This window comes from Delphinapterus leucas, chromosome 20, assembly GCF_059928025.1.
Source record: "Delphinapterus leucas isolate spDelLeu-1000000601 "Yukka" chromosome 20, BTC_Dleu_Yukka2, whole genome shotgun sequence".
Taxonomy (NCBI): Eukaryota; Metazoa; Chordata; class Mammalia; order Artiodactyla; family Monodontidae; genus Delphinapterus; species Delphinapterus leucas.
The window spans coordinates 34,117,122-34,141,234 of record NC_143148.1 but is presented as its reverse complement, the minus strand read 5'-3'; the positions used below and the strand labels follow the sequence as shown (position 1 = coordinate 34,141,234).

Genomic DNA, 24,113 nt, shown 5'->3' with positions numbered 1-24,113 from the left:
CCCGAGAGCCACAACTACTGAAGCCCACGTGCCTAGAGCCCGTGCTCCGCAACAAGAGAAGCCACCACAATGAGAAGCTCACGCACTGCAATGAAGAGTAGCCCCCGCTCGCCGCAACTAGAGAAAGCCCGAGCACAGCGACAAAGACCCAACGCAGCCAAAAATAAATAATAAATAAATAAATAAATAAATTTTTTTAAAAAGAAAGATTCTAATCATTAGGTTTTATGTTCCCATAATCATTAGCCTCTAGAATATTATTGTCATAAGTTGTGTTATCATTTTAAAGGCATTTTGGAAATTTGCATTCATGTGAACTTCATATCTGTGAGTCTGCTGCCTGTCCGCCCCGGGCTCAGATCTGTATCTGTTCCCTGGAAATTTAGTGATGTGGAAGTCTCCTAATTCTTTGGTCCAGCATCCCCGCGGGCTGTGCTCAGTAATTTGGTCAGTTTGTTTTGTGTTTCAGCTTGTTCGCATTGCCAAGGTTCTGGGTACAGATGAGCTGTATGGGTATCTGAAGAAGTATCACATAGACCTAGATCCACACTTCAACGATATCCTGGGACAGTAAGTAAGAGAGAGAAAGAAAGAGGGTCTTAATTTACCCAATTCAGAAGTGAAAAGGTTAGCTGAAATCACTTTCTAAAGCTCTTTCTCCTTTCTAATTATATCAAAATTGAAATATTCTTTTTTTTCCCCATATATATTTTTTAACTTGAGAAATTTGGGCATTGTTTACATGTGTCTTCTAATCATTTTACTTCTCTAAGAGATAGCCTGTTTATCAATAGAAAATGGAAGACAAAATCATGCTACAGAAAACGTTCTGGAATAGCATATGGCTTATTTTAATGGAAAATCTTAGAAAGCTGTGATTCTCCTTTCAATAAGAGATTTGTAGTTTCTTCTTGTTCTGTGTAATGGATTTTCTGTAAGGGAGCAAATTTTAAAGCATATTTTCAGATGCAGTACAATAGTGTTGAAACGTAGATGTTGTGTTGACAATTTTCAGACAGTAATTTTATGGAACCTCTGTTTCTGAAGCTAGCTCTTTAAATATATCTGCTGAACAATAAAGATTACTCAGCTACCTCCGTGCCTCACCCAGAATTGACTAAAAGTCTGGGGCGTAAAAAACTATCTAGAAAGGTTCTACAAAGTTTAAATCAGATGCAGACATTATAATTAATTCTATGTATCAGTCACAGAGCACTGTTTTGTTTGAGGATGCTGTGATCATAACTATGGGGGGGGTGGGACAGGTAACATTAAGAATGAGATTTAATGAGCTTGTAATCAACACAGTGTTCTAAGACTTTGTTGGCTTTAACCCTAATATGTAAGAATTCTTGTTGAATTTAATCTCAGAATACCAATGCTTTCCTTTTCTTCTCAGACATTCACGGAAACGCTGGGAGAATTTTATCCATAGTGAGAACAGACACCTCGTCAGCCCTGAGGCGCTAGATCTTCTGGACAAACTTCTGCGATATGACCATCAACAGAGACTGACTGCCAAAGAGGCCATGGAGCACCCATACTTCTGTGAGTTTCCAGGGACCTGATCTGTCAAAGGAAAATTCTTCTACTCTTTATCTTTGAGGCCAGACAAGAGAATTCTGGGTATTTGGATGAATCATGCTTGGGATTTGGCCTCATTAGTTCGACTCTTGAAACAGCTCTGCAGATCTGTTTCTAGTTGCCCAAAGGTGTTTGCTTGTTTGCTGTAGTTCCCTTGAATCTGATCTGTATGACCATTGCCCATGACCCTGAGTTGATAGATGACAAGTATCTAAAGTTTTGTTTTCAAATATGTACATTTGTGTGGAAACCTAATCAAAGATTTTTTTTCCCCCTCAAAAAAAAAGTGATTTGTTGAAAGTAGGAAGGTGACCATAGCATATTTTTAAAGAAGGAAATAAGATAAATAAATACAAGGAATTTGAGGAAAGGAAAGCAGGTATGGCAGGACCTCGCTAAAATCCTGTCTGAATTACAGACTTCCTAGGTCTCACTTTAAAGTATGTGTGTATATTCAGTTTATGCGCTTGCTTATCGGTCTGCATGTGTATGGTTCTCCCCACTGATAAAGTATGTCCCAGACTTTCCTCTCATTAAAGGCAGTGTGATGTCATTTAGTGCAGCCACAGAGGAGACTGAGAGTGAGGGAGGTTAAGTGATCTGTCTCAATTTTCTGTCTGAAGTGAGATGAGAACTTTCAGCCTATCTCTTGTTTGACCAATATGCTCTTTCCTTCTCCTTTTTTTCCTCTCTGGAGGTTAACTAAATCTTGCCTGAAGAATACATTGCTCTGTGGTCTTGAGCCTGGTAACCCATAAGCATTAGTAGACAGCAGATTTAGAAGGTGTTACCCTTCATTCTTCCAGACCTCAGACAAGTGTAAATGGTTGTCTTTCTGTCACAGAAAGCTATTTTTACACTCTGAGTTTGACTGAATTAAGAACACTGATGTTTATATTATTATATTTTGCAAATCATGATCTGTCTACTTTTCTGAATACATATTATACTTCTATAAAAAAATTTTTACACTGTTGCTTAAAATCGATAGTTCTTCTAGTAGCTCTTTTTATTCACCCTTTCCTCCGAAGTGTTTACTATCTATTGCACATACTTTGAAGAAATGGGAGTTGGAGATGATGTTAGTATTCAAGGAAAAACAACACATAAGAAAATCAGTAGAAATTTTGAACAGTGGGAAATGGGTGTTTCTGTGCCTCTCTTTTCCCTGAGTCTTAGCAGTTGAACTTGTACTCTGAAGAGATATACAAGTTGATTGTGAGAGCATTTCCCCCTGATCATTTATTTCTCAGTGTCTGTAATTTTGGTTGCCCTCCTGACCCTGACTTCCTGGTAGCCTGTGTCTATGTCACTGTGGAAGAAGGTTGGGTCTGTTATGGTGTTCTCCCCTGGCACTGGCCAGCCCTGCCTCTGCTGACTGCCCTCCTGTTTTCTTGCAGACCCCGTGGTGAAGGAGCAGTCCCAGCCTTGTGCAGATAATGCTGTACTTTCCAGTGGTCTCACGGCAGCCCGATGAAGACTGGAAAGCGACGGGTAATGCGGCATTGATGCTTGCCAATAAAACCAACCAACCAAACACAAACCTTGAAGGAAAACTACAGTGTGATAAAAAGAAATTCTAGCCATTCCTTCTAAACGCAAAGAAGAGTAAAGACCTAAAAGTCTGTCAAAAAGAAAGAAACTCCCCAGCACTAGTCTACAGGGAACTGCTGTTTGGCAGCCTGACGATGCACATAGTTGGGTATCTGAGGGGACTTTCCCTTTGGAATGCATGGGAGATGAGAGACTCGGAGTTGTTGTACATTTACCTTTATTTAACAGGAGACCACTGTTGAATTAACCTGTTCAAGTCAACAAGCTCTGAATATCTGACTTCCTATCTATTCCACTGTGGTCTGGGTTTCCTTTGGTGAGATTCAGGCTCAAGTTTTAGCAAAATGTCAGCAGTCTATAGTGACACACCAGCCTCATTCACGAAAAGGAGATACTAAAACAGTGACAGTATTTTTTTTCTAAGCTCTTTTACAAATTCATGTTTTATGTATTTTTTTTTTTTTAATGACATGAGCTCTCTGGGAAATGTACCTCATCCCTGCAGTTTTCTTCTAAGTGATTCATTTGGGAGCAAACTGCAGTCACTCTCACAGGAGTCCCCTTTGATGTCAGGAGGCATCACTTTAAACCTTCTGATGCCATGGACAGGTCCATCTGTCTCATCAAAAGTTGGATGCTAAGTGCATAACTTGGAGCTCAGTGTAACCTTCGTTGATTTGCCTAACCATAAAATCTTGTTGCTGTTTTTTTCATGTAGCTTTTTTTTCCAGCCTCTTAAGGAAAACTTCATTTCCCAGCACATCCCTGTGTGTGCACCTATTTTAACGCACGTCTCTGAAACAAAGACTTTTTGTTCACAACCATAACTAAAGCTGGAAAGTCAGTCTTCACTGAGGTCAGGGAGGGAGAAAGAAAAGCATCCTTATTAGAATTTATTCAGGAAAGACGGATTGGGTGGGAAAAAAACAAGTACTCCCCTCCCATGCTTTACCCCTTTTTATCCCCATGAGAAACAGTTTCCCTCTGTAATCAGGGTAATCTGCGTTTTTAAGCTCTGATAGGTAATACATGAATGTGTTGGCAGAGAGAAGTCTTTCTCACGTGCAGGGACTGGAGTTGTGTGGGCAGGGCCACCCACCGATAACCCGAGCGACCGGAGAGAGTAGCATACAAGGGACTTGGGGAAAGGAGTGGAGCTGCTGGGGCAAGTATCAAAGCTTGGGATCCATTGTGCTAGCCTTCACGTTAGCAAAGGAAGCTATATTTTGTTTAAGAAAATTTAAAAAAATAGAGCTGATATCACTGGGGACTTGTCATCAACGTGGTTTGCAAGCAGTCCCCTGACCCCAGCTGCAGGGCCGTGCTACAGCTGTGGGGACCTCTCACACTAGGCTGGAGCTCAAGGTGTCTACCACCACGTCACACTTCAGGACTCCTTTATTACTATTTAATAATGCCGTACATTTTTATAAGGTTAGGGTGTTTGAAAACATCTGTTTACATTCCATATCCCAATAAAATCGTATTGGTATTGGTAGCGGGTCCTATCTCTAAATGTAGATTCTATTTTTGTCGTTTGGTCAGTGGGAACTTCAAATAAAACAAGATCCCAAAGCCAGGAAATGCATTCAGTTAAGGTTCTCATACCAATGCTACCTGCCTTCATTGCACATTCTGTATATTAATGTATACATTTGTTCTACCTGAAAATCAAAAACAAGACAGGAGCTCTTGAGTGAACCTATATTGATATGTCAGGCAGCAAAACTCAGTGTTTGGGATTATCAAAAGCCTTCTAATGTGCCCTTCTAGGCAACACCGAACTGTTGGTTATTATTTATCAGGGAGATGTGCCACTGTGTGTCTTTCCTGCCCCACCCATTTCCTCCTTTGTCACCCATTCCCTCCCCCCACCCTTCTTTTTTTTTTTTTTTTTTTTAAATTGCCGGTCTGGACCAGGCAGAGGAAGCCTACTGGAGGGTCTTGGTGAAGTAGTAACCCCGTTTCTTTCTCTTGGGTCTCCCCAGAGGCAGTAAAAGCAGCTGGAGAAGAGTCAGGTGACTGACTTGTGTCTCTCCTCTGGTCATGATGTAGTAGGTGCAAACACAGCTCACCTGCCTGTCCTTGGGTTCTGTGACTGCAGCTTGGCAAAGGAGTAATTCTTCCATTTTATGCATACAGTTTACTTTTCCACCACCTATACTTTTTACTTCTCGTCATGCCTTAGACATATAGAATAACTGAGTTTAAAATGCTCCTTTCTGAGTCTGTTCTTGACACCCAACTTCTGGCTGGCTGACTGTGGGTGGTTCTTTCCCAAACTGAACTGAGTCTCGTCCAGACCTTTCCTCTTTTACCTATCTCCAAAACCATTTTGTGTCCAGATGGGCCTAGCTCCCCTGAGATTTTAGAGTATTTACCTGGGTCAGGAGGCAGTCTTGGAGAGTTCCAAAAGAGGGATGAGAGCGTGCGTGTGTGTGAGTGAGTCTAATCTTATATTTAGACAAAGCTGTGGTAGATTTACCCACCCAGTATCCTTTTCGGTTAGCATATTATTTCTTAAATTCATCTCAGTAATTTTCATTAGACATTTTGTTTGCTTCATTACCTTGTAACAGGTTAAAAGTGCCTATGATAAGGACCTATTATTTCCTAAAGAAAAGCAAAAAAATGTGGGGAACAGGGTAGTGTTACACTGTCATCTCAGGTACTGCCTGTGTTCAAGAACATAGACCCAGTGTGGTGAGAACGGAAGGTTCCCGTGCCAAATACAGATTGGTGTATCAGAGGTTATTGGCCACAGGTGAGCATAACTGCAAGGTTTTGCTTCAGCTGAGAAATCCCATGGCGAGAGCAGAACTGATGAAGTGCAAATATTTTCATCAGGTTTGCTTGCAGTTCACTCTCCCCGTAATCCTATCATCTGGCCTGCCCCTGTCCTATCCTAGCCCCGTGGTAAGTGACCAGGTGGGAGAAGCCAATGAGTGTATAACGCAGACCAAGCATTCCCGGGTCATCTTACCACTTAGAGGAGTGCCAGAGCCAGCTCTGTGAGGCACGTGAACATAAGTCACTCTGCTGGGTCTCCTCACAGGCATTCTCCAGCACATTGGTACTCACGAGGCTCAAAGCATATGTATTCCCTTGCAAAGAAGGAAGGTGCTTTCCAACTGATTGATTAGAGGAGACGGAAGAGCTTATAATCCTTGGGGGCAGGGAGAGAGGACAGGAGAGGGGGCTGTTAAAAGAAGAAAGGGAATCAGTAAAAACAGTTGAAAGGTAGATCTTGAGGTGGGGGAACGTGACTTCTTGAGGGAAGAAAGCAAGGGAGCACAAAGTTCAAGTTCTGGAACGTGCCCTGAGTTCTGGAGCGCCCCCAGGATGGGTTGCAGTGGGACTGCAAGGTGGTGCTCTTGAGGCAGATGCTGAGTCCCAGAGAGAGCCAGCCCGTGGCCGTGGATCTCAGTCTGCGCCTACTCAGGGAAATGACTTAGCTTCTCCCAGGTGCTGCTTTGGTGAGGATGGAAGCAAAATTATTTTGGGACACAAACAATTGGAAGAATTTTTACATATGCATTGAAATGGATCTGAGAGAGCCCCGTTGACAGTCTCCTTTAATGCCAGTTCAGATTAATGATTCGTTTAGGAACCTGTGTTACTGCATGAGCACTCACAGGAAAAAGCAATCTTCCCTCCTACAAATTAACAGGAGTGGATAGTAACTGATCAGAGTCAAGGCCATTGAGGTATAAACCCGAAAGCAAAAGCGGGGTCCATATGAGCACACAAGAAGCCAAAGTTTGTCAGTGAGCTTAATAAATCTAAGACTGAGTGACATCTTGCCATTAAAACTAACCCCAGGGTGGGGATGAGGGGAGGGGAGGTGGCGAGGAAACATCTGGCTTAAGAAAACCAGTAATAACATATGCTTTGGAGCTATGTGGATGTGTCAGTGAAAATGACCCCAACCAGGTATTGTAGAGGCAGGGGGAAGTGATGTTATGGGATTATACAGGTGATGCATACTTTTGTGTAGAGAATCAACAATGTGCTACAAATGTGATACTTAATCCTGAACTGCATGTATTGGGGATTGTTTTTTTAAAAAAAAATTCATTGAATCAATAAATTAACAGTTTTTCACTTGCTGGCTTTTCTTGCTGTAAATGGTGACTAAGAGGTTGGGACAGAAATCTTGACACCCAGTGGAAAGCTTGGATAAGTCTTCAAGAACCATGGAGCCGACTATTTTCTTCTGTTTGCAGAAAAGCAACACTGCCTGGGTTGTGATCCTTTACTAATGACTACTTCAGACACAATTGACCACCTCTTTGTATCACTGGATGACTGATGTATGATTTTTGTGCTGCTGCCCTTTAGAGGAAAGAAAAATGCCATGTTAAATCCTGTTTTCATAAATAAAAATGTTGATAATCACCAGCATGTTGAGAATCACCAGCCTTCCCAAGTGGGAGACAAGCCACTGCTATGAGGACCTTAAACTTGTATTTCCTGTCTCTTGGGGGAGAGGAGGAATAAACCTTGAACTTTGAAGTTGTGTGGGTGGGTGGTTGCAGTTAATCACCTTGGTGTGAAGACTTTACTTTAGCAGAAGTGGTGGGACTAGGGTGGTGTGGGGATTGTTTCTTGGTACTTGCTTCTGAATTGTATCACTCAGAACCTGCCAATCCTGCTTGGGATTGACCATTTCATTGCACAACTTTACCTTGTGGGAGTGTGTTCTGCACTTACGAAAACCTCTCCCCAGCCCCATTTCTTGCAACACAAGTGGGCACACGCCATTGTTTGGCAGATGGTGGAGTCTTTCATCAGTGCGCTTGCTTCTCACTGATCCCTCTGTGGAGTGGGATGCTTGAAAATCATCTGCTGAAGGGTCATTTCTTAACCTTACGTACCATGCAGCCTTTCTCAAATGCTACGCGGTAGAACCCTTCCCGTACCCAAAGAAAGTTTGGGTCATGAAATGTTTCTGTGTGACAGCTTCCCAGATACATTGTCCTTTCTCTCGGTACCCTGCTGTGGCACCATTCTGAGCTGCTGCTTCTAGAGTTCTGCTGGAATCTCACAACCCACTCCGCTGTGCTGGACGTGGAAGGAGGAACGAGGTTTTCAGGCCATGCCAGACAGCTCCTTCCAGGGGGGAGTTAAAAATATTTGAGCTCCATTTTTGTTCTTTATTAGTGAACTGGGCCCTTTCCCTCTGTAAATACAGTCATCTGATTCTTGGTCCCAAGACATAAGTAAGTTGGTTCAGGTCTGATGGGTGTCTGGAGCTGGGCTGCTGAACCTGTAGCTTGGCTTACACAGAATAGACAAGAGGCTTTGGTGTTTCTAGATTAGCGTCCTAGACCCGAGAAAAGGGGAGGGACTCGGTCACAGTAAGGCTGGGACCAAGACTGCCTCTGTGAGTGATCAGAAGAGGAAGAAAAAGGGTGCTATTTGAAACCTGAAACCGGTCAGTTCTTACCTGGTTTTCCACGAAGTGCCATGGGAAAGTCAGGCTTGTATACCACTCCCAGTGCTCCCCAAGAGAAGGGAGCCACACGCCAGTGGAGGCCTGTCCTCACTCGGGTCAGAATGATTAATGCCATCTTTCCCTCCTCCCATCTCTCTCCCCAGGTCTGTTGCGGTTCCTCCCACTTTTCCATAAGCAGAACAAGAACCAAATCAAACGTCTTAACGTGTGTAGAGAGATCACGTTCCGTGAGCAGACACAAAACGGTGGCAGGTTTGGCGAGCACGAACTAGACCAACCGAAGGGCAGCCCACCACCGTATATCAAACCTCACTTCTGAATGTAAAAGGTTCACACGCCTTTGGCTTCCTGTTGACTTCCTCCTGACCCAGAAAGCATGGGAAATGTGAAGGGTATGCGAAATGGTGGTTACTGTTGCTCCCCCGCGCCCCTGGCTCGTCCCCGTGGCCGCCTGTTTTTTCCAGCAGACCGTGTTAACTACCTGACCACAGACTCCAGTGGGGGCACGGGGCGTATATGGCATGATGGGCAGTTACATATTATAATTTTAAAAGTATATATTATTGAATAAAAGGTTTTAAAAGAAATGTATGGAGACTTTTCAGTGCGGAAGCGGCCATTAAACGAGACCTGTGGCCACAGAGGACAGAGAGAGAGAAGGGCATTTGAGCCAGGTTCTAGCCAGAGGGAAGAGGGCCAGTCCCAGAGGTGAGGAGGGCCATTTCCAGCACGCTCTTGACAGAGGTGAGAAGTTGAAGAGGTATGTGAACCAGTCCTGGCAATGGGGGACCGCAGGTGATTCCAGCCGACTTGGCGAGCCAGGAAAGCCAGGCCTCGGCCTCGCCTTGAACGCGTCCGTCTCCCTGGACCCCTCCTTCCAAAGCAGGTGAGTCAACCAGACATTTAGGTGGTAGGTAAATGTCACCTCTAGTGAACTCAGGAAGCTGCCTTAGCCCATTCTTTGCTCTCCCTTTGCGCATCACCGTGTTCCATTCCACCTCCCAATACTGCTCACCACCCCGCCACGCCCCCTTCCGAAAAAGCATCTTACCTTGGAGGCTGGTTGAGTCTGCTGCCCCGAGGCAGGGGAAGGGGTTGGGGTCTGGGGTTCAGATTATCCCGAAGCTCCCGTGAATGGGAGGAGAAGCAGCCCACTCACAGGTGAAAGAAGGTGGAATAGAAGCACCAGGTGTGCCTGTTAAGTGAGAAAACGAAACCTGTGTTACAAATGAGATTCCCTGGCGCCCTCAGTCCTCTCCCAGGACAGCTGTGCCACGGGGAGGTGAAAGCAACAAACTGGTGGCTGCCCAGCCTTGTGTCTGGCTGAGGCCTGCGTCCTCCCACCGCCTGTAAAGCAGAAGCGGCAGGCAGACCCGACACCTGGGCAGCTAGACGGGGCACCTGCTAGTTCTCCACAAAAGCCACTGGTCTGCCCAACATCCCTTCTCCTGTCTTCTCTGCTGCTTGTCCTGAACAGGTGACTATGGGAACCCAGGTGTGGACGCTCACAGTTTTTGAAGCAATTATAGGGGGAAAGCAAAGAGGTCCCTCGGGGCCACTGTCCCTTGGACCAGCTCCTGTTGTATCCAAGCCATTCCTCAGGTGTGGGAGCTCAAGACTGTGCCTGCCCCAAGACACCAGCGAGTGAGGGCCCACAGGCTCCCAACCAGGTGACAGGACACCGAACGTATGGACTTGGTCCTTTCCAGCTCCAACACCGGCCTCGTATTCTCAAGCGGTCTCTCTCATGAGGCCCTTTTTGACCCAAGGCTCTGTAAACTTCTTTTGGTCTCCCACGTGTCTGAGACAGCATCTCAATACCTTGTTTTAATGAGCATGTCCCTGAAACTCTTAGGAACGTGGTACTTCATATGTGTGTGTTAATCTACATAGCATGTTATCACCATGTTGACCCACTGGCGTTCGAGGGCCTTCCCCGACAGGGAGGGTCTCTTCAGAGCACATACACGGTCGATTGGCTTGGGAGTTCTTTAGATGCCATGCAGAACTGAAACGCTAGCTTTATCCAATTTCCCTTCTCAACCAGTGGGAAAGTCTTATTTTCCAGAAACCTCTCAACCGAGATAAACTTGGGTTTTGTGGATGATAATTGTTGGGTAGGAGAGTGCTCAGTTGTAGGTAGAAGGTGAAGGAAGAGTTTTTGCTTAGGTGGTTTTGGCCTTGAGAGAAGGAGACAAGGAACCTACTAAACCAAGAACAGTCTGAAGCTCATCCACAATGTGCTTGGAAATTCAGAACATCAATTCACATCTTTCAGTAGTCCTGCTTGTATTGGGATTGTTTAAAGTAATATTTATTGACTTTTCTTGATTACCAAAGTAATATATATGTTCATGGCAAAAAATTCAAATGTTACATAAAAGTAAATAATGACAGCCTCACCCTAACCACATACCCACACATCCAAAAACTCTTTCCTCCCTTGGAGGAAACCACAGTTAAATTTGGCATGTATTTTTCAACTATTTTCTATGCATTTACTAACATTTTAAAATTATAATGATTTTTATTTGACAGGTAGTCAGATTTTACATTCTTTTTCTGCAACTTGTGCTTTCACTTAGTTGGGAAAATTTTACTGTTATCATGTATAGATCTGCCTCACACCACTTTTCATGGCTGTATAGCATTCCATTGTGTAATGTACCACAGTTGAAGCAATCCCTTATGGATAGATGCTTACCAGTATTGTTGCAATGAACAAATTTGCACATACATTCTTACACAGTCTGTATGTTTGTGAGATAAAATCTTTTCAAGAAAAGAATTACTGTGCCATATGCTTTTTTTCTTTTTTCCTTTTTTTAGCAAGGGCATTGTTGAAATTCAGAGAAAGTAGTCTTCCATTGCTTTCTCTCACTGGTGTAGGTTGGCACCATGATGCCTTTAGCTATGGAATTCTTGTGGGGCTCTGACAGGCACTTGGGGCATGGTATCCAAGGTCTATGAGCTTTCCAGGGACCTACAGAATATTTGAGACTTGAAAAAAGGGTGTTGGCTCTAACATAAGAAAGTTGCAAAATAAAAATTTAATAAATGTAAGTAAATGTCTCTCCGATCCTGTGAACTGAGAATTCCAAAAAAATTACAGGGAAAAAAAGTTATCTTAAATATGAAAAATGGCTGCCTTTTAATGTTTGAAATGCTATGGGGATGCCTTCAAAAGTAACCATGCAGAGGGCTGGTAAATGTTTTAAAATATCCCTGGCCTGAATGGTCTGGGTGTTGGAATGGATGAGCAACTCTTTGCAGAATATTCTACAGACTTTTAAAATAACGTGCATCTCAAGTGCATTGTGCTAAGTGAAGAAGCCAGTCTCAAAAGTTTGGATGATTCTATTTATATGACATTCAGGAAAAGGCAAAGCTGTGGGGATAGAGAACAGACCTGTAGTTGTCAAGGGTTAAGGTTGGGGGGTGGGGGGTTTGACTACAAAGGGACAGCATAAGGGAATTTGGGGGTGATGGAGCTGTTCTGTATCCTAAATGTGGCAATGGTTATATGACTTGGTACCTTTCTCAAAACTATACCAAAGGGACTTCCCTAGTGGCGCAGTGGTTAAGAATCCGCCTGCCAATGTAGGGAACACGGGTTCGAGCCCTGGTCTGGGAAGATCCCACATGCTGCAGAGCAACTAAGCCCGTGTGCCACAACTACTGATGCTGCACTCTAGAGCCCGCGAGCCACAACTACTGAGCCTGAGTGCCACAACTACTGAGCCCGTGTGCCACAACTACTGAAGCCCAAGCGGCTAGAGCCCGTGCTCTGCAACAAGAGAAGCCACCGCAATGAGAAGCCCTCACACCGCGGCAAAGAGTAGCCCCTACTCGCTGCAACTATAGAAAGCCGGAGTGCATCAACGAAGACCCAACACAGCCAAAAATAAATAAATTTATAAAAGAAAAAAAACTATACCAAAAAGAGTACATTTTCCTGTATTTAAGTTTAAAAATAAATTTTAAAAAATAACAATAACATGCAGGGTCCCAACACAGTCCCCTTTGAACTTCACTCTCAGATTAGCAGGAGCTTCATCTGCCCGCCAGTGGCTCTTTTAACGATGTCTTTGGATACAACCACTGAGCTGGGATTCAGCAGTCCTCCATCTGCTAGCTGAGCACCCCAGTCGTTTGGGCAGTCTTCCATCTTTGCTCCCAGCTAAGGGGTGATTCTCTAGGCACAACCCCTCACCTCATTCCTATATATCCCCATTTCCATCAGCAGGGAGGGGTGAAGAACAATCTCTGCCTTACAGTGTGTGGCAAGGCCCTTGTGTCCTTTAGTGGCCAGGTGCTTGGAGTTTATGGTCTCAGACTGACATAAACAGATGCTGTCCACTGGATTTTAGCAAGTAACCAGGGCTTTTGTGCTCTAAAAGGGATTCTTGGAGTTCTGGGTGTTTTATATAATATCTTAGTTATTAAAGCTGTACGTTTTGGGATTTCCCTGGTGGCACAGTGGTTAAGAATCTGCCTGCCAATGCAGGGGACACGGCTTCGAGCACTGGTCCAGGAAGATCCCACATGCCGTGGAGCAACTAAGCCCTTGAGCCACAACTACTTGGCCCGTGTGCCTAGAGCCCGTGCTCTGCAACGAGAAGCTACCGCATTGAGAAACCCATGCACCGCAACAAAGAGTAGCCCCCGCTCACTGCAACTAGAGAAAGCCTGCACGCAGCAACGAAGACCCAAAGCAGCCATAAATGAATAAATAAATAAATTTATTTATATAAAAAAAAGGAAAAAGCTGTATGTTTAAAAATCTATTTTGTCTTGTGGCTACAAATCTTGTTATAGCTACAAACTGGTTGGTTTTGTATGTAAATTTGAACATTTATTTTGGTTAATCTTCGATGCTCAATTAATTCAAAACTTAATGGGTTTAACCATAAACACTGCTCACATACTTAATCTAGTTTCCTTAGACAATTTCAGAGTAAACCACGTATTTAATCGGTCTGATTTGCACAAACACTTCCAATAGCTAATGTGAAAGGCCTAAAATCTGCTGAAATCTTCCTAAACATTCAAATACTAACATTCGAAGTCTAAACTCATAGATTTAATCAATCAAACGTTGTTTACAAACTTAGTTAAATTTTTTTAGCATTTTAAAACTAAAATTGCAGACCTAATTTCAAATTCCTTTAAGCATTTCAAATTAAATTCAAAGTACCATATCCTCTAATCCTCTAAATGAGTTAACTATTTCAAATATCTTAAATAACAAAATATCACAATAATCAAACTTATTCCTCTGTTTGACATGGATTACTGATATCATTAATTTGATTCACTTCCCATAGTCTCTGTGTGTATTCTGACACTTATCCCACCAAGGTGAGATATTCTATCTAAACTCAGGACTGTGATTCGTTCATGGTCAGAGATTCTGGGCCGGGCACAGAATTTCTTGCTGCTTCTGCAATGGTTCTACCCAAACTGCAGGTTAACAAACTAAACCCCTTCTCTTTTTTTTGGCTGCGTTGAGTCTTTGCGCGCGGGCTTTCTCTAGTTGTGTCATGCAGGGGCTATTCTTCGTTGCGGTGCGGTGGCTTCTCTTGTTGCGGAGCATGGGCTCTAGGCGCTCAGGCTTCTGTAGTTGCAGCACGCAGGCTCAGTAGTTGCAGCACGCGGGCCCTAGAGTGCGCAGGCTTCAGTAGTTGTGGCTCGCGGGCTGTAGAGCGCAGGCTCAGTAGTTGTGGCGCACGGGCTTAGTTGCTCTGCAGCATGTGGGATCTTCCCAGACCAGGGGTCAAACCCGTGTCCCCTGCATTGGCAGGTGGATTCTTAACCGCTGCACCACCCGGAAAGTCCCCATCTACTGTTGATGATTGAGTTGTTTCTAGTTTAGGGCTATTATAAATGACATTGCTAAGAACATTTCTGTACATGTCTTTTATGGACATAAGCAAGCATTTCTGTTTGGTACCCAGCATTAGAATTTCTCAGTCACAGAGTATATATATGTCTAGATTCAGTAGACATTATCAAATAGTTTTCCAAAGTGGCTGAACCAGTTTATACTTCCATCAAGAAGGTATGAATGTTGGCTTCCCTGGTGGTGCAGTGGTTGAGGATCCACCTGCCAATGCAGGGGACACGGGTTCGATCCCTGGTCCGGGAAGATACCACATGCCACTGAGCGACTAAGCCCATGCACCACAACTACTGAGCCTACACACCACAACTACTGAGACTTTATGCCACAACAATTGAAGTCCGCGTACCTAGAGCCCCTGCTAACCAGAGGAAGCCCACGTGCAGCAACAAAGACCCAACACAGCCAGAAATAAATTAATTAATTAATTAAATTTATTTTTTTTAAAAAAGGTATGAATGTTCCAGTTGCTCCACATCCTCCCTATCAGCGGGTATTGTCAGTCCTTTTAATTTTAGCCATTCTGGTTGATCTACAGCAGTGTCTCATGATTTAAATTTGCATTTTCCTGATGACAAGATATGGTGAGCATCTTTCCATATGCTTATTGGTCATTTGAATATTTTCTTTTGTTTTTCAAAATTGGGTTTTCTGTCTTTTTCTTATTAATTTGTGGGAGTTCTTTATATATTCTGGATAAAAGATTTTTTTTTGTCTGGTGTATGTATTGCACATACATCCTCCCAGATTGTGGTATGCCTTTTCACTTTCTTAATCTTGTCTTTTAATTAACAGACTTTTAAAATTTTAATGATATTCAATTTATCAATATTTTCTTTTATGTTAGTACATTTTGTGTCCTATTTAAGAAATCTTTGTCTACCTCAAGGTCTTGAAGATATTTCTAAGGTTGTTGTTTTTAAATTAAGACCTTATTTTTGGAGCAGTTTTAGGTTCACAGTAAAATTGAGGGGAAGGTACACATTTTCTATATATTTCCTGCCCTCACACATGCATGGCCCCCATTATCAACATCCCCCACTAGAGTGGTACATTTGTTACAATTAATGAGCCTACACTGACACATAATAATCACCCAAAGTCCATAGTTTATATTAGAGTTCACTCTTTGTGTTTTACATTCCATGGATTTGGACAAATGTATAGTGACATGTATCCATCATTATGGTATCATACAGAATGTTTTCACTGCCCTAAAAATCCTCTGTGCTCTATTCATCGTTCCCCACCGCCCTACCCCTGGAAAGCACTGATCTTTTTATTGACTCCATGCCTTTTCTAGAATGTCATATAGTAGAAATCATACAGTATGTAGCCTTTTTATATTGGCTTCTCTCACTTAGTAACATGCATTTAAGTTTCCTCCATGTCTTTTCATGGCTCGATGGCTCATTTTCTTTTTTAGTGCTGAATAATATTCCACTGTCTGGGTGTACCAGTTTATTTAGCTGTTCACCTACTGAAGGATGTCTTGGTCACTTACAAGTTTTGGCAACTTTGACTAAATCTGCTATAAACATCTGTGTACTGGTGTTGATATGGACTAAGTTTTCAACTCCTTTGGGTAAATACCAAGGAGTGGCATTGCTGAATCCTACAAGAGTATATTTAGTTTTGTAATAAATCTCCAAGCTGTCTTCCAAAGTGACTGTACAATTTGCATTCCCACCAGCAATGAATTCCTGTTCCTGTTGTTCCACATTCTAACCAGCATTTGGTGTTGTCTGCGTTCAAGAGAGCAGAATTAAAAAATCCTGCAATGGACTCAGGTGCACATGAAAATCTAATGTACAGTAATTGTGTTTCCCCCTAGGATATTTTGAAAAATTTAATAACCTTAAGGGATAAATTGTTCACTCACCTGAATTATACAGAGTCCTCAGAAATCATCCAAAAATAACAGCTTTGTATAAACATTTTTGACTTTCTGCTGTAATAAGATCCATATTTTTCCTTCTGTCTGGAAATTCTGGTTGGCCTGTTCACGGCATTGCCATGAGGATTAAATGATTTAATAAAGGCTAAGGCACTCTATTATATGCCTGACACAAAATAAATGCTCAATTGATGTTAGGAATTATTAGTTATTACAATGATGACATTAGTTGTTACAGTGAAGTTAGCTGCAAACTCCTTTTCTGTCAGCCACAATACCCAACACAGGCCTGAACACAGAGTAATATCCAGGTAAGTGCTCAGTGAGTGACTGGTTTCCAACATTTGGGATTTCTTCCACACTTGAAATACCATAGCTTATTTTATGTCTTTTAAAAAATGTTCTAGGGCTTCCCTGGTGGCGCAGTGGTTAAGAATCTGCCTGCCAGTGCAGGAGACATGGGTTCGAGCCCTGGTCTGGGAAGATCCCACATTGCCACGGAGCAACTAAGACTGTGTGCCACAACTACTGGGCCTGCGCTCTAGAGCCTATGAGCCACAACTACTGAGCCCATGTGCCACAGCTAGTGAGCCTGTGAGCCTACAGCCTGTGCTCCACAACAGGAGAAGCCACCACAAGCAGAAGTCCGTGCACCGGGACGAAGAAGATTAGCCCCTGCTTGCCGCAACTAGAGAAAGCCCGTGAGAAGCAATGAAGACCCAACTCAGCCAAAAATAAAAATAAATTTATTAAAAAATTCTAAGAATTGATTTTTTAAAAAAACCAGCTGTTGATCCAACTCAACCAACTCAACTTTTTTTTTTTTGCAGTACGCTGGCCTCTCACTGTTGTGGCCTCTCCCGTTGCGGAGCACAGGCTCCGGACGCGCAGGCTCGGCGTCCATGGCTCACAGGCCCAGCCGCTCCGCGGCATGTGGGATCTTCCCGGACCGGGGCACGAACCTGTGTCCCCTGCATCAGCAGGCGGACTCTCAACCACTGCGCCACCAGAGAAGCCCTCAACTTTATTTTAATTGCATTAATTTCTGCTTTTATCCTAATGTTCAGGCCTTGTTTTCTAATCATGCATTTAAGGCGATAAATTTTCCTCCAAGTATTGCTTTGACTTCATCCCACAAGTTATGTGGAGTATTCATAACGATCCTGTCAATAATTAAAGCAGATGCCTATAAGGCATTTAGCACAGTTAGTGCGCAATACTGGTTAGCTGCTTTAAACTTATCCAGTACTCGGCCAACAAGTATTTATTTGTCATTCTCAGGACACCAGGTAAGCTTATCCGAGCCACCTTCCGTGCCTTTCCTCACTTTTCTTTTGCCTTTGTAACTCCTCCTAGCCCCTTAGGGGGCGGGGCCTGGCCTTCACGCGCTTTGACCCCACCCCCGCCAGGTTTCCATGACACTACGTAGCTTCTAACGACATATTCTATAATCCAGCTATGGGACAACGATGGAAAAATAGTCCCTTGGCAAAGGAGTTCTTTTCACGAGGAGGCGGAACTAGGGCGGGGCTTAAGCGGAAGGAACAGGAAGTCTGTGAGCCCTGTGGCAGGATTGGGCTCAGCGCCCTCAGGGGGCGGAGGGATCCATCGCAGGCGGCGGGCGGCCACCGCCTCTATTTAAGGAGGGGAGAACGGTGCGGGCGGCAGTTGCTGTGGTTTCCGTGTTGAGGTGGCTTAGTTCTTATGGGAGCGGAAGTTCACGGACGCTGCGTCGCGTGTCCAAGTCCAGCTGTCTGTGGCTACCGATCGAGAGGTCAGGAGCGCAGCGTCCTTTCTTCGGACTAGGGCCAGCCCCCTGTTTTCCCTTCGCCACTTGGTGCCAATATTTAGGTCGTCTTCGGCGCGGCTGAGGGGAAGGCCGCGGGCGAGATGTTCAAGAACACGTTCCAGAGCGGCTTCCTTTCTATCCTCTACAGCATTGGCAGCAAGCCCCTGCAAATCTGGGACAAAAAGGTCAGGAGCTGGGGGCGGCGGCGGGGCGGGGGCCCGGGGCTGGGCCCGGGGTAGCGGGTAGTTGTGTCGAACTGGCGCCTGGGGGAGGCCGGGCGGTCTCTGCTGTCTCCCGTCCCCAGCCTGGCGTGACTGAGGCGCGAGGTGGGGGCGTCGTGTAAGCCGCGGGGGCTGCCTTGTGGGGTGGGCGTGCCTGGGGTTTAAGTGTCCTGCGGCAGTAGTGTGGTTAGGACAGTTGCCCCTCGCGGCAGACTTGACTGGGCCAGTCGGTTCCTCAGCCTCGGTTTCCGCATCTATATGGTGGGGTCGATAGTGCACGTCTCACGGCATGAAAAGCGTAAACTCACGTGAGGTTGCTTCGGGAACGCGCAGATGAAAGGAACCGCTGTGGAATGGAACGCGCAGATGAAAGGAACCGCTGTTCACTGATTTCACAAATATTTACTGATATCCTGTGTTGTATCAGGCACTGTGCTGGGCACTAGACACAGAGCCTTTGTTCCAGGCCCCCTTATAGAGGCACAGCCAGAACTCAGTTATGTTTGGGTTTCATTCATTTGCTCCCTTCCTCCCACTGATCCCAGCCAAGCCGGAATTCGGTGGCCTTTGGCACCTGCTCCACACTCACTGTGACTTGGGGTCTGTACTCTGCCTTCAGTGGCTGATCTCCATCAGAGAGTTTGCAAAATGGTGATAAAGTGTTGTGTGGGTTAACAAGCTGAACGCCAAGTACAAGCCTCATCATCTTTATTCAGGCATCCACTAGCTGATAACTTTCACTGACTCTGGGAGATGGTGACCCTGTCCACTTTTTGGAGATGTTGATTGGGGGCATGTGTGCCTAGCAATCTGTGAGTTGGTCTGCATTTAATTACTTTGATATTTCCTTTCTCATGCAAATTCCCAGTCATCCGTACCTTTTTTGAATATAAGTTAATATAAAGCACTGTACATTGGAAGACAGGTGATTTAGGGTATAACCTTAGTACTGCACTCCTTCGGGGACAATGGAGAGAGGTGGTATGTTGAATGCTGTTTTTATAGAGAAGAATGTAGGATAATCTAAATAAGCAGTTCATTGGTAATGAGGCCAAGAATTTTGGATATCATCTCAGAACAATTCCCTGTCTTCCCTTATCCACAGATGAAGGTTTGGGGCCACATAGAGATTAGGAGAGAACATGGACAGCCTTCTGCCTGTTGCCACTAGGGAATTCTGCTTTCTGAGAGCAGCTTTGGGGATGGTGTGTTCACAATGTCATTTTTATAAGATAATTGAAAGATCTGAATGTAATGAGTTTGGCCTTATGCATGTGTGAGAAATCTGACCAGCTCTCCTCTTTCACAGTGATTCTGTCCACAAACTAGAGCTAATGCCAAGAGTTACTTATTACCCAAGAGAGCAGTTCCTTAACTGTTTTCCTACATTTTACTGAGTTTTTCAGTTCCATGGTTTTGTTTACATTGGAATAAAAAACACTTTAAACTCCGAAATGGTACCTCTACAAAGAGAACCCGGAATGAGTGTACCTGGGAACTTTGTAAAGATGATGGCTTCTCAGCTGTGGCTTGACTTAATTTTGGACTGTCCAAAGGCAAGGAGAGAGTGGATTGTATGCCAGTTGAACTTGGGATTGTAACCGAAGTGTCAATATGAGGCAATTGATATAGAGAATGGGGCTTGATCTAGGAGGAGAGGTTTTCAGAGCAGGTCAGAGAACTTACCAACACAAAGAATTCCAGTGGTAGAGAGGCCTCAGCATTTCTATCAGGTGAAACTTTTATCAGAGTTGCCCCATTTTAACCCTTCTGGGCTTGATCTTTTGTAGTGTGTTTTATTTTTCAAATGCAGCTTTTTGAGTAGTCAACATGTTTGCACATGGAATATAAAAGCAAAGTAACCATGGTGCACTGTGTCCCTTAACAACGCCACTAGAGGTCGGATGGTACCCTAATAACATAAACCTGTGTGAAAACATTGTTAGAAGATCGACTGGCAAGGTTACATGGAGTAAATTAAGCAGACATTTTGGCAAAGAAAACCTTTAGAGGAACATTCATTTTAAGCAAAATTCTCATAATAGTAAAAATAAATTATATGTTTCTACTCTTCTTATTTAGACTAGATTGAAAAGTGTTTATCTGTGAACTTTTCCCCCTTGAGGCAAGAGAAGGAAAGGGAGGAAAAAAGGAAAGTTTGGGGCCAGATCCATAGGCTTTGGTGTATGTGTTCCTTTACTCAGCTGTATTATAAAGTCCTCAGAAAGTGTTGGGAATCCAGTCCAGAAGGGGAAACACTGGGAACTGATATTCTTATCAAAGATTTATTGAGCAACAGCAAAGTGACAGGCATTGTATAGATTTGGGGAGATACAAAGTTAGGGAAGAGAAGACATTTTCCCCACTCCCATGATTCTGAATAAGGCAAAGTTGTAATAAGGGCAAAGTTTGATGGAGGGAGGGAAGGACTGTCCATATTTATCTAGAAATGACCCTGCCCTCTGCTAGTAGGTACATATTGGCTATAAGTGCCTGTTTTTAGTTGTTACATATTTTGATTTCACAAAACTTTACTATTCTCCTTCCTGAGTTTATGGAGAGAGAATTTCTGTTATTTGTTTACAGTGAAGAGCAGTCTTTGAAAACTTAGGTTTGGCTTCATTTATGCTCTGTGTCTCCTTATGAATATGAGGAGTGAATGCCATATTCATAATAACAGTTAATTTGCAAATTCATTTTGGGGGTGTGGCTGCATTTGCAATACCTGCATTTATCTGACACTCTGAAGTTCTCAGCCCCTCCCCCATCTCATCCTTCAAATCTCAGCTTAACTTAAGTTCCCAATGAAATAATGTTTATGTCTCCTGTGTGCTCCTGTGGCGCTCTATATCACGCTGAATGGCAGTTGCCTATTTATTGTATATCTCCCACTAGACTACAGGTTCCTTAGGGGGAAGAATAGTATCTTACCTTGAAACTCCAGTGCCAGAGTGTGGTCAGACACCTTGGATTTGCGTCCTGGCTCTGTCATATGTCCTGTGCTGTGTAACCTTGGGCAAGTACTCAACTACGCAGTTCTCTCATCTTGTAATCCACCTCCTTCTCATGGTTATGGAGATTAAATGAAGATGTATATAAATGCTTAGCAACAGTTATGGCACACATTATTAAATAGGGCAGGGAACTGAGGCATTTGCTCAAAAGTAAGTGAAAAATTTATAACTGAGCCCAATATTCAGATGCCTAGGAATAGGAAGTACAGTAACTCCAGACTTCTGAAATGAGAATAATTTAGTCAGTGTACCATGGCTTTCCCAATCCAAAACTTTAACATGGCTCTAAGGCCACACAGACTGTGGTCTGGTACCTGCTTAACTAGTTCTCCAGGCTGACGTCCCACAGGATCCCCCTTCTAGTATTGACCTCCTACTGAACTGAAAGAAGTCTGTTCTCTCCTGCTTTAGGCTTTTGTACTTGCCGGCCCCTCTCCTGGGACCCACTCCTACCCCTCTTCATTAGCCTCTAGGTCTCAGCTCAAAGGTACCTCCTCAGGTTAAGTTAATTTATATCCACTTATAGAACCTCTACTTCCTTCTCATCATACTTGAAATTAGCTTCTCAAGATCTGTATTCCTGGCTGGACGGTAAGCTTCCTGATAGAGACCTTTGTAATTTTTCAAACCAAGAGTTTAGCAGAAATTAGGGATTTCTTAATGCTCCCTTAACTTCTGGAATCAGCAAATACTACATTATTAAAGGACTTTTTTATGTTTAATGTAAACATTACTTCCGGTTTGTAAAGAAAATACCAGGAGGTTCTTTTCCCACTTATGCCTGTGTAAAACATGTAACTTTCAGACTTTACTGGTAATACCCTAAAAATCTACTACATGAGATTGTTAACTCATACAAGCTTCTCTTTCTTTCTGCTCACCTTGTCTTTCTCTGCTGCTGATCCTCCCCATTCCCAAATGAAATATTAGAACCAGAGTTTTTGTGGCTGTTGCTGGAAAATATTAGATTCCCATTCCCAGTTCCTAATTTTAAAAATGAACAGTCTCTCTCCAGAAAAAAAGTTCCCACACCCTAACTTTTAATTAGCAAACCTTGTTGGTACATGTTAAATTTCTAGTAGTAGAATTGAGAGCATTTGGACATGAAAGTACTAAAACTATTTTTTTCAGATTATCCCTGGGTCAATCTGAGGATGTTATTCATTTTTCCAAAAAATAGCTTTTACTATAATTGGGCAAAGGCCTGGGTTTTAGTTACACTTGCCCTTTCAAGGCATTCTTAGGAAGAGACTGGTTAGCAATACATATAATTGTCCTTACTTTAACTAAAGGGTTGTTTGTAAATGTCCAAAGTTGTCTGTCTGCTGTTTGGATAGTCCCTGTTACGTGCCGCAAAGGAAGAGAAGCCTTTAACCCACTGGAGCCTACAAGGCCCAGGGCTTGAGACAGAGCTATGCCCAGCTCTCCCCACAGAGGTCTCCCTCTGCCTGTTTTCTGACTTAGAGCCCAGCCCCTAGCTCAGGGCAGAAACTTTCCTGCTGAAATGGACAGCTCTAAAGGCTTAATGTAAATTGGAACGTGTCATTAAGACTAGGATGCCAGATGGCTGAGGGCTCAGCTGTCTGCCAGGATAAGTGGGTGGAGCCACAAAAAAGAAAGGTGGGAGTAGGGAACGGATACAACTCGTTATTTTTAAAGCACTTGACGAAATATAGAGCATTGGCCAGCTTCCTCCCTATCCCAGTAGTATTTTCCCCCCTCAGCTTTGACTCTCCTCCCTGGGGCTTACATTGGGGGAAAAAAAAATTCAGTGTTCTTTATTAGTTGTCCCAGCAACCATGGAAAGCCTGGGAGAGTGATTGCAAAAAAGGGCTTGAAGATTCCCTTCTTGGTGCCTGCAGAGGCTGAGAACCATTCTGATTGTTAATTGCCAGTAGCCTGGGTTCTGAAGCTTCTAAAGTACCTCCACCTCATAGTTGGGGCCGGGGGGTGGGGGAGGGGAGGAGATCATGAAATTAAAAAATGTAAGATTGGCTTTATTTATTATCATTATTTTGGAGGAATAAAACACTCATAGGCCACACTACAGGAATGTGTCATGAAATAAAAAAATTAGCAAGTCAAAAACAATAGGCACTTTCTAATTTAGAGAGGGAAGTAAAATAAAACCTACTTCCACCATGTGCAATAAATGCTGACCAGTTCTTTTTATCTTCATTTCAAAGCCAGGCCTGCCTAGTGGCCTCTGAACTGGAAGAAGCTAAGGAAAGGAAGTTGATACTTTCTGAGTCCATGTGTCTTGTTATACATGTTTGTCAGAAGCTGGACTGGGGAGGGGCTTGCTTCCTGGAAGACCTTTACAACTTAAGGCAGTGACAGCCAGATTGCCAGAGTGGTTGGGAGGCCTTGCCCCAAATTGTCCACCTCTCTTTCTCCTTTGATTGTAGTTTTAGAGCCCAGAGAGAAGTTTGGGGACGTTTCCCACCCATATCTCTGGTTAATTGCACCCCTGGCCCCACTCCACTCTTCTTCCAGTGAATTTGTATTTACAGCCCTTTGAACTTAATAAAGAAGAAAAATCATAATTCACTAAGAAATCACCTTAATTTGATTTTAAAGCTCTGGCAGCTTGTGGTATGAGAATACTTTTCTTCTTTGAGGACTGAACTTTCTCCTTGGGCAAAGCTCTATTTAGACTGTTCTCGCCACTAAGCAGGTTAAAACTCTAGAGAG

At 43.6% G+C, this 24,113-nt stretch overlaps 2 protein-coding genes across 5 annotated transcripts in view; both read left to right on the top strand.

The window, feature by feature from the left end:
* Window positions 1–9,183, top strand: part of CSNK2A2 (casein kinase 2 alpha 2) — a 38,533-nt gene extending 29,350 nt beyond the window's left edge. For 2 of the 3 annotated variants that reach the window (XM_089903159.1, XM_089903158.1), the window contains 3 exons: window positions 470–570; window positions 1,400–1,548; window positions 2,985–7,242. In XM_089903159.1, the coding sequence (XP_089759285.1) occupies window positions 470–570; window positions 1,400–1,548; window positions 2,985–3,061 (327 nt within the window). In that variant the 3' untranslated portion in view covers window positions 3,062–7,242. Of the gene's footprint in view, window positions 1–469; window positions 571–1,399; window positions 1,549–2,984; window positions 7,243–8,739 lie in introns of those variants that run through there. The other variant, XM_022555832.3, reaches the window with a different exon arrangement.
* Window positions 9,184–18,058: 8,875 nt separating this feature from the next.
* The window catches only part of CFAP20 (cilia and flagella associated protein 20), a 39,439-nt gene continuing 33,384 nt past the window's right edge, over window positions 18,059–24,113 (top strand). For both annotated transcript variants that reach the window (XR_002642319.3, XM_022555937.2), the window contains exon 1: window positions 18,059–18,369. Coding sequence is in view for 1 of the 2 variants with exons in the window: in XM_022555937.2 (XP_022411645.1) it covers window positions 18,286–18,369 (84 nt within the window). In the remaining variant the exon portion in view is untranslated. The remainder of the gene's footprint in view (window positions 18,370–24,113) is intronic.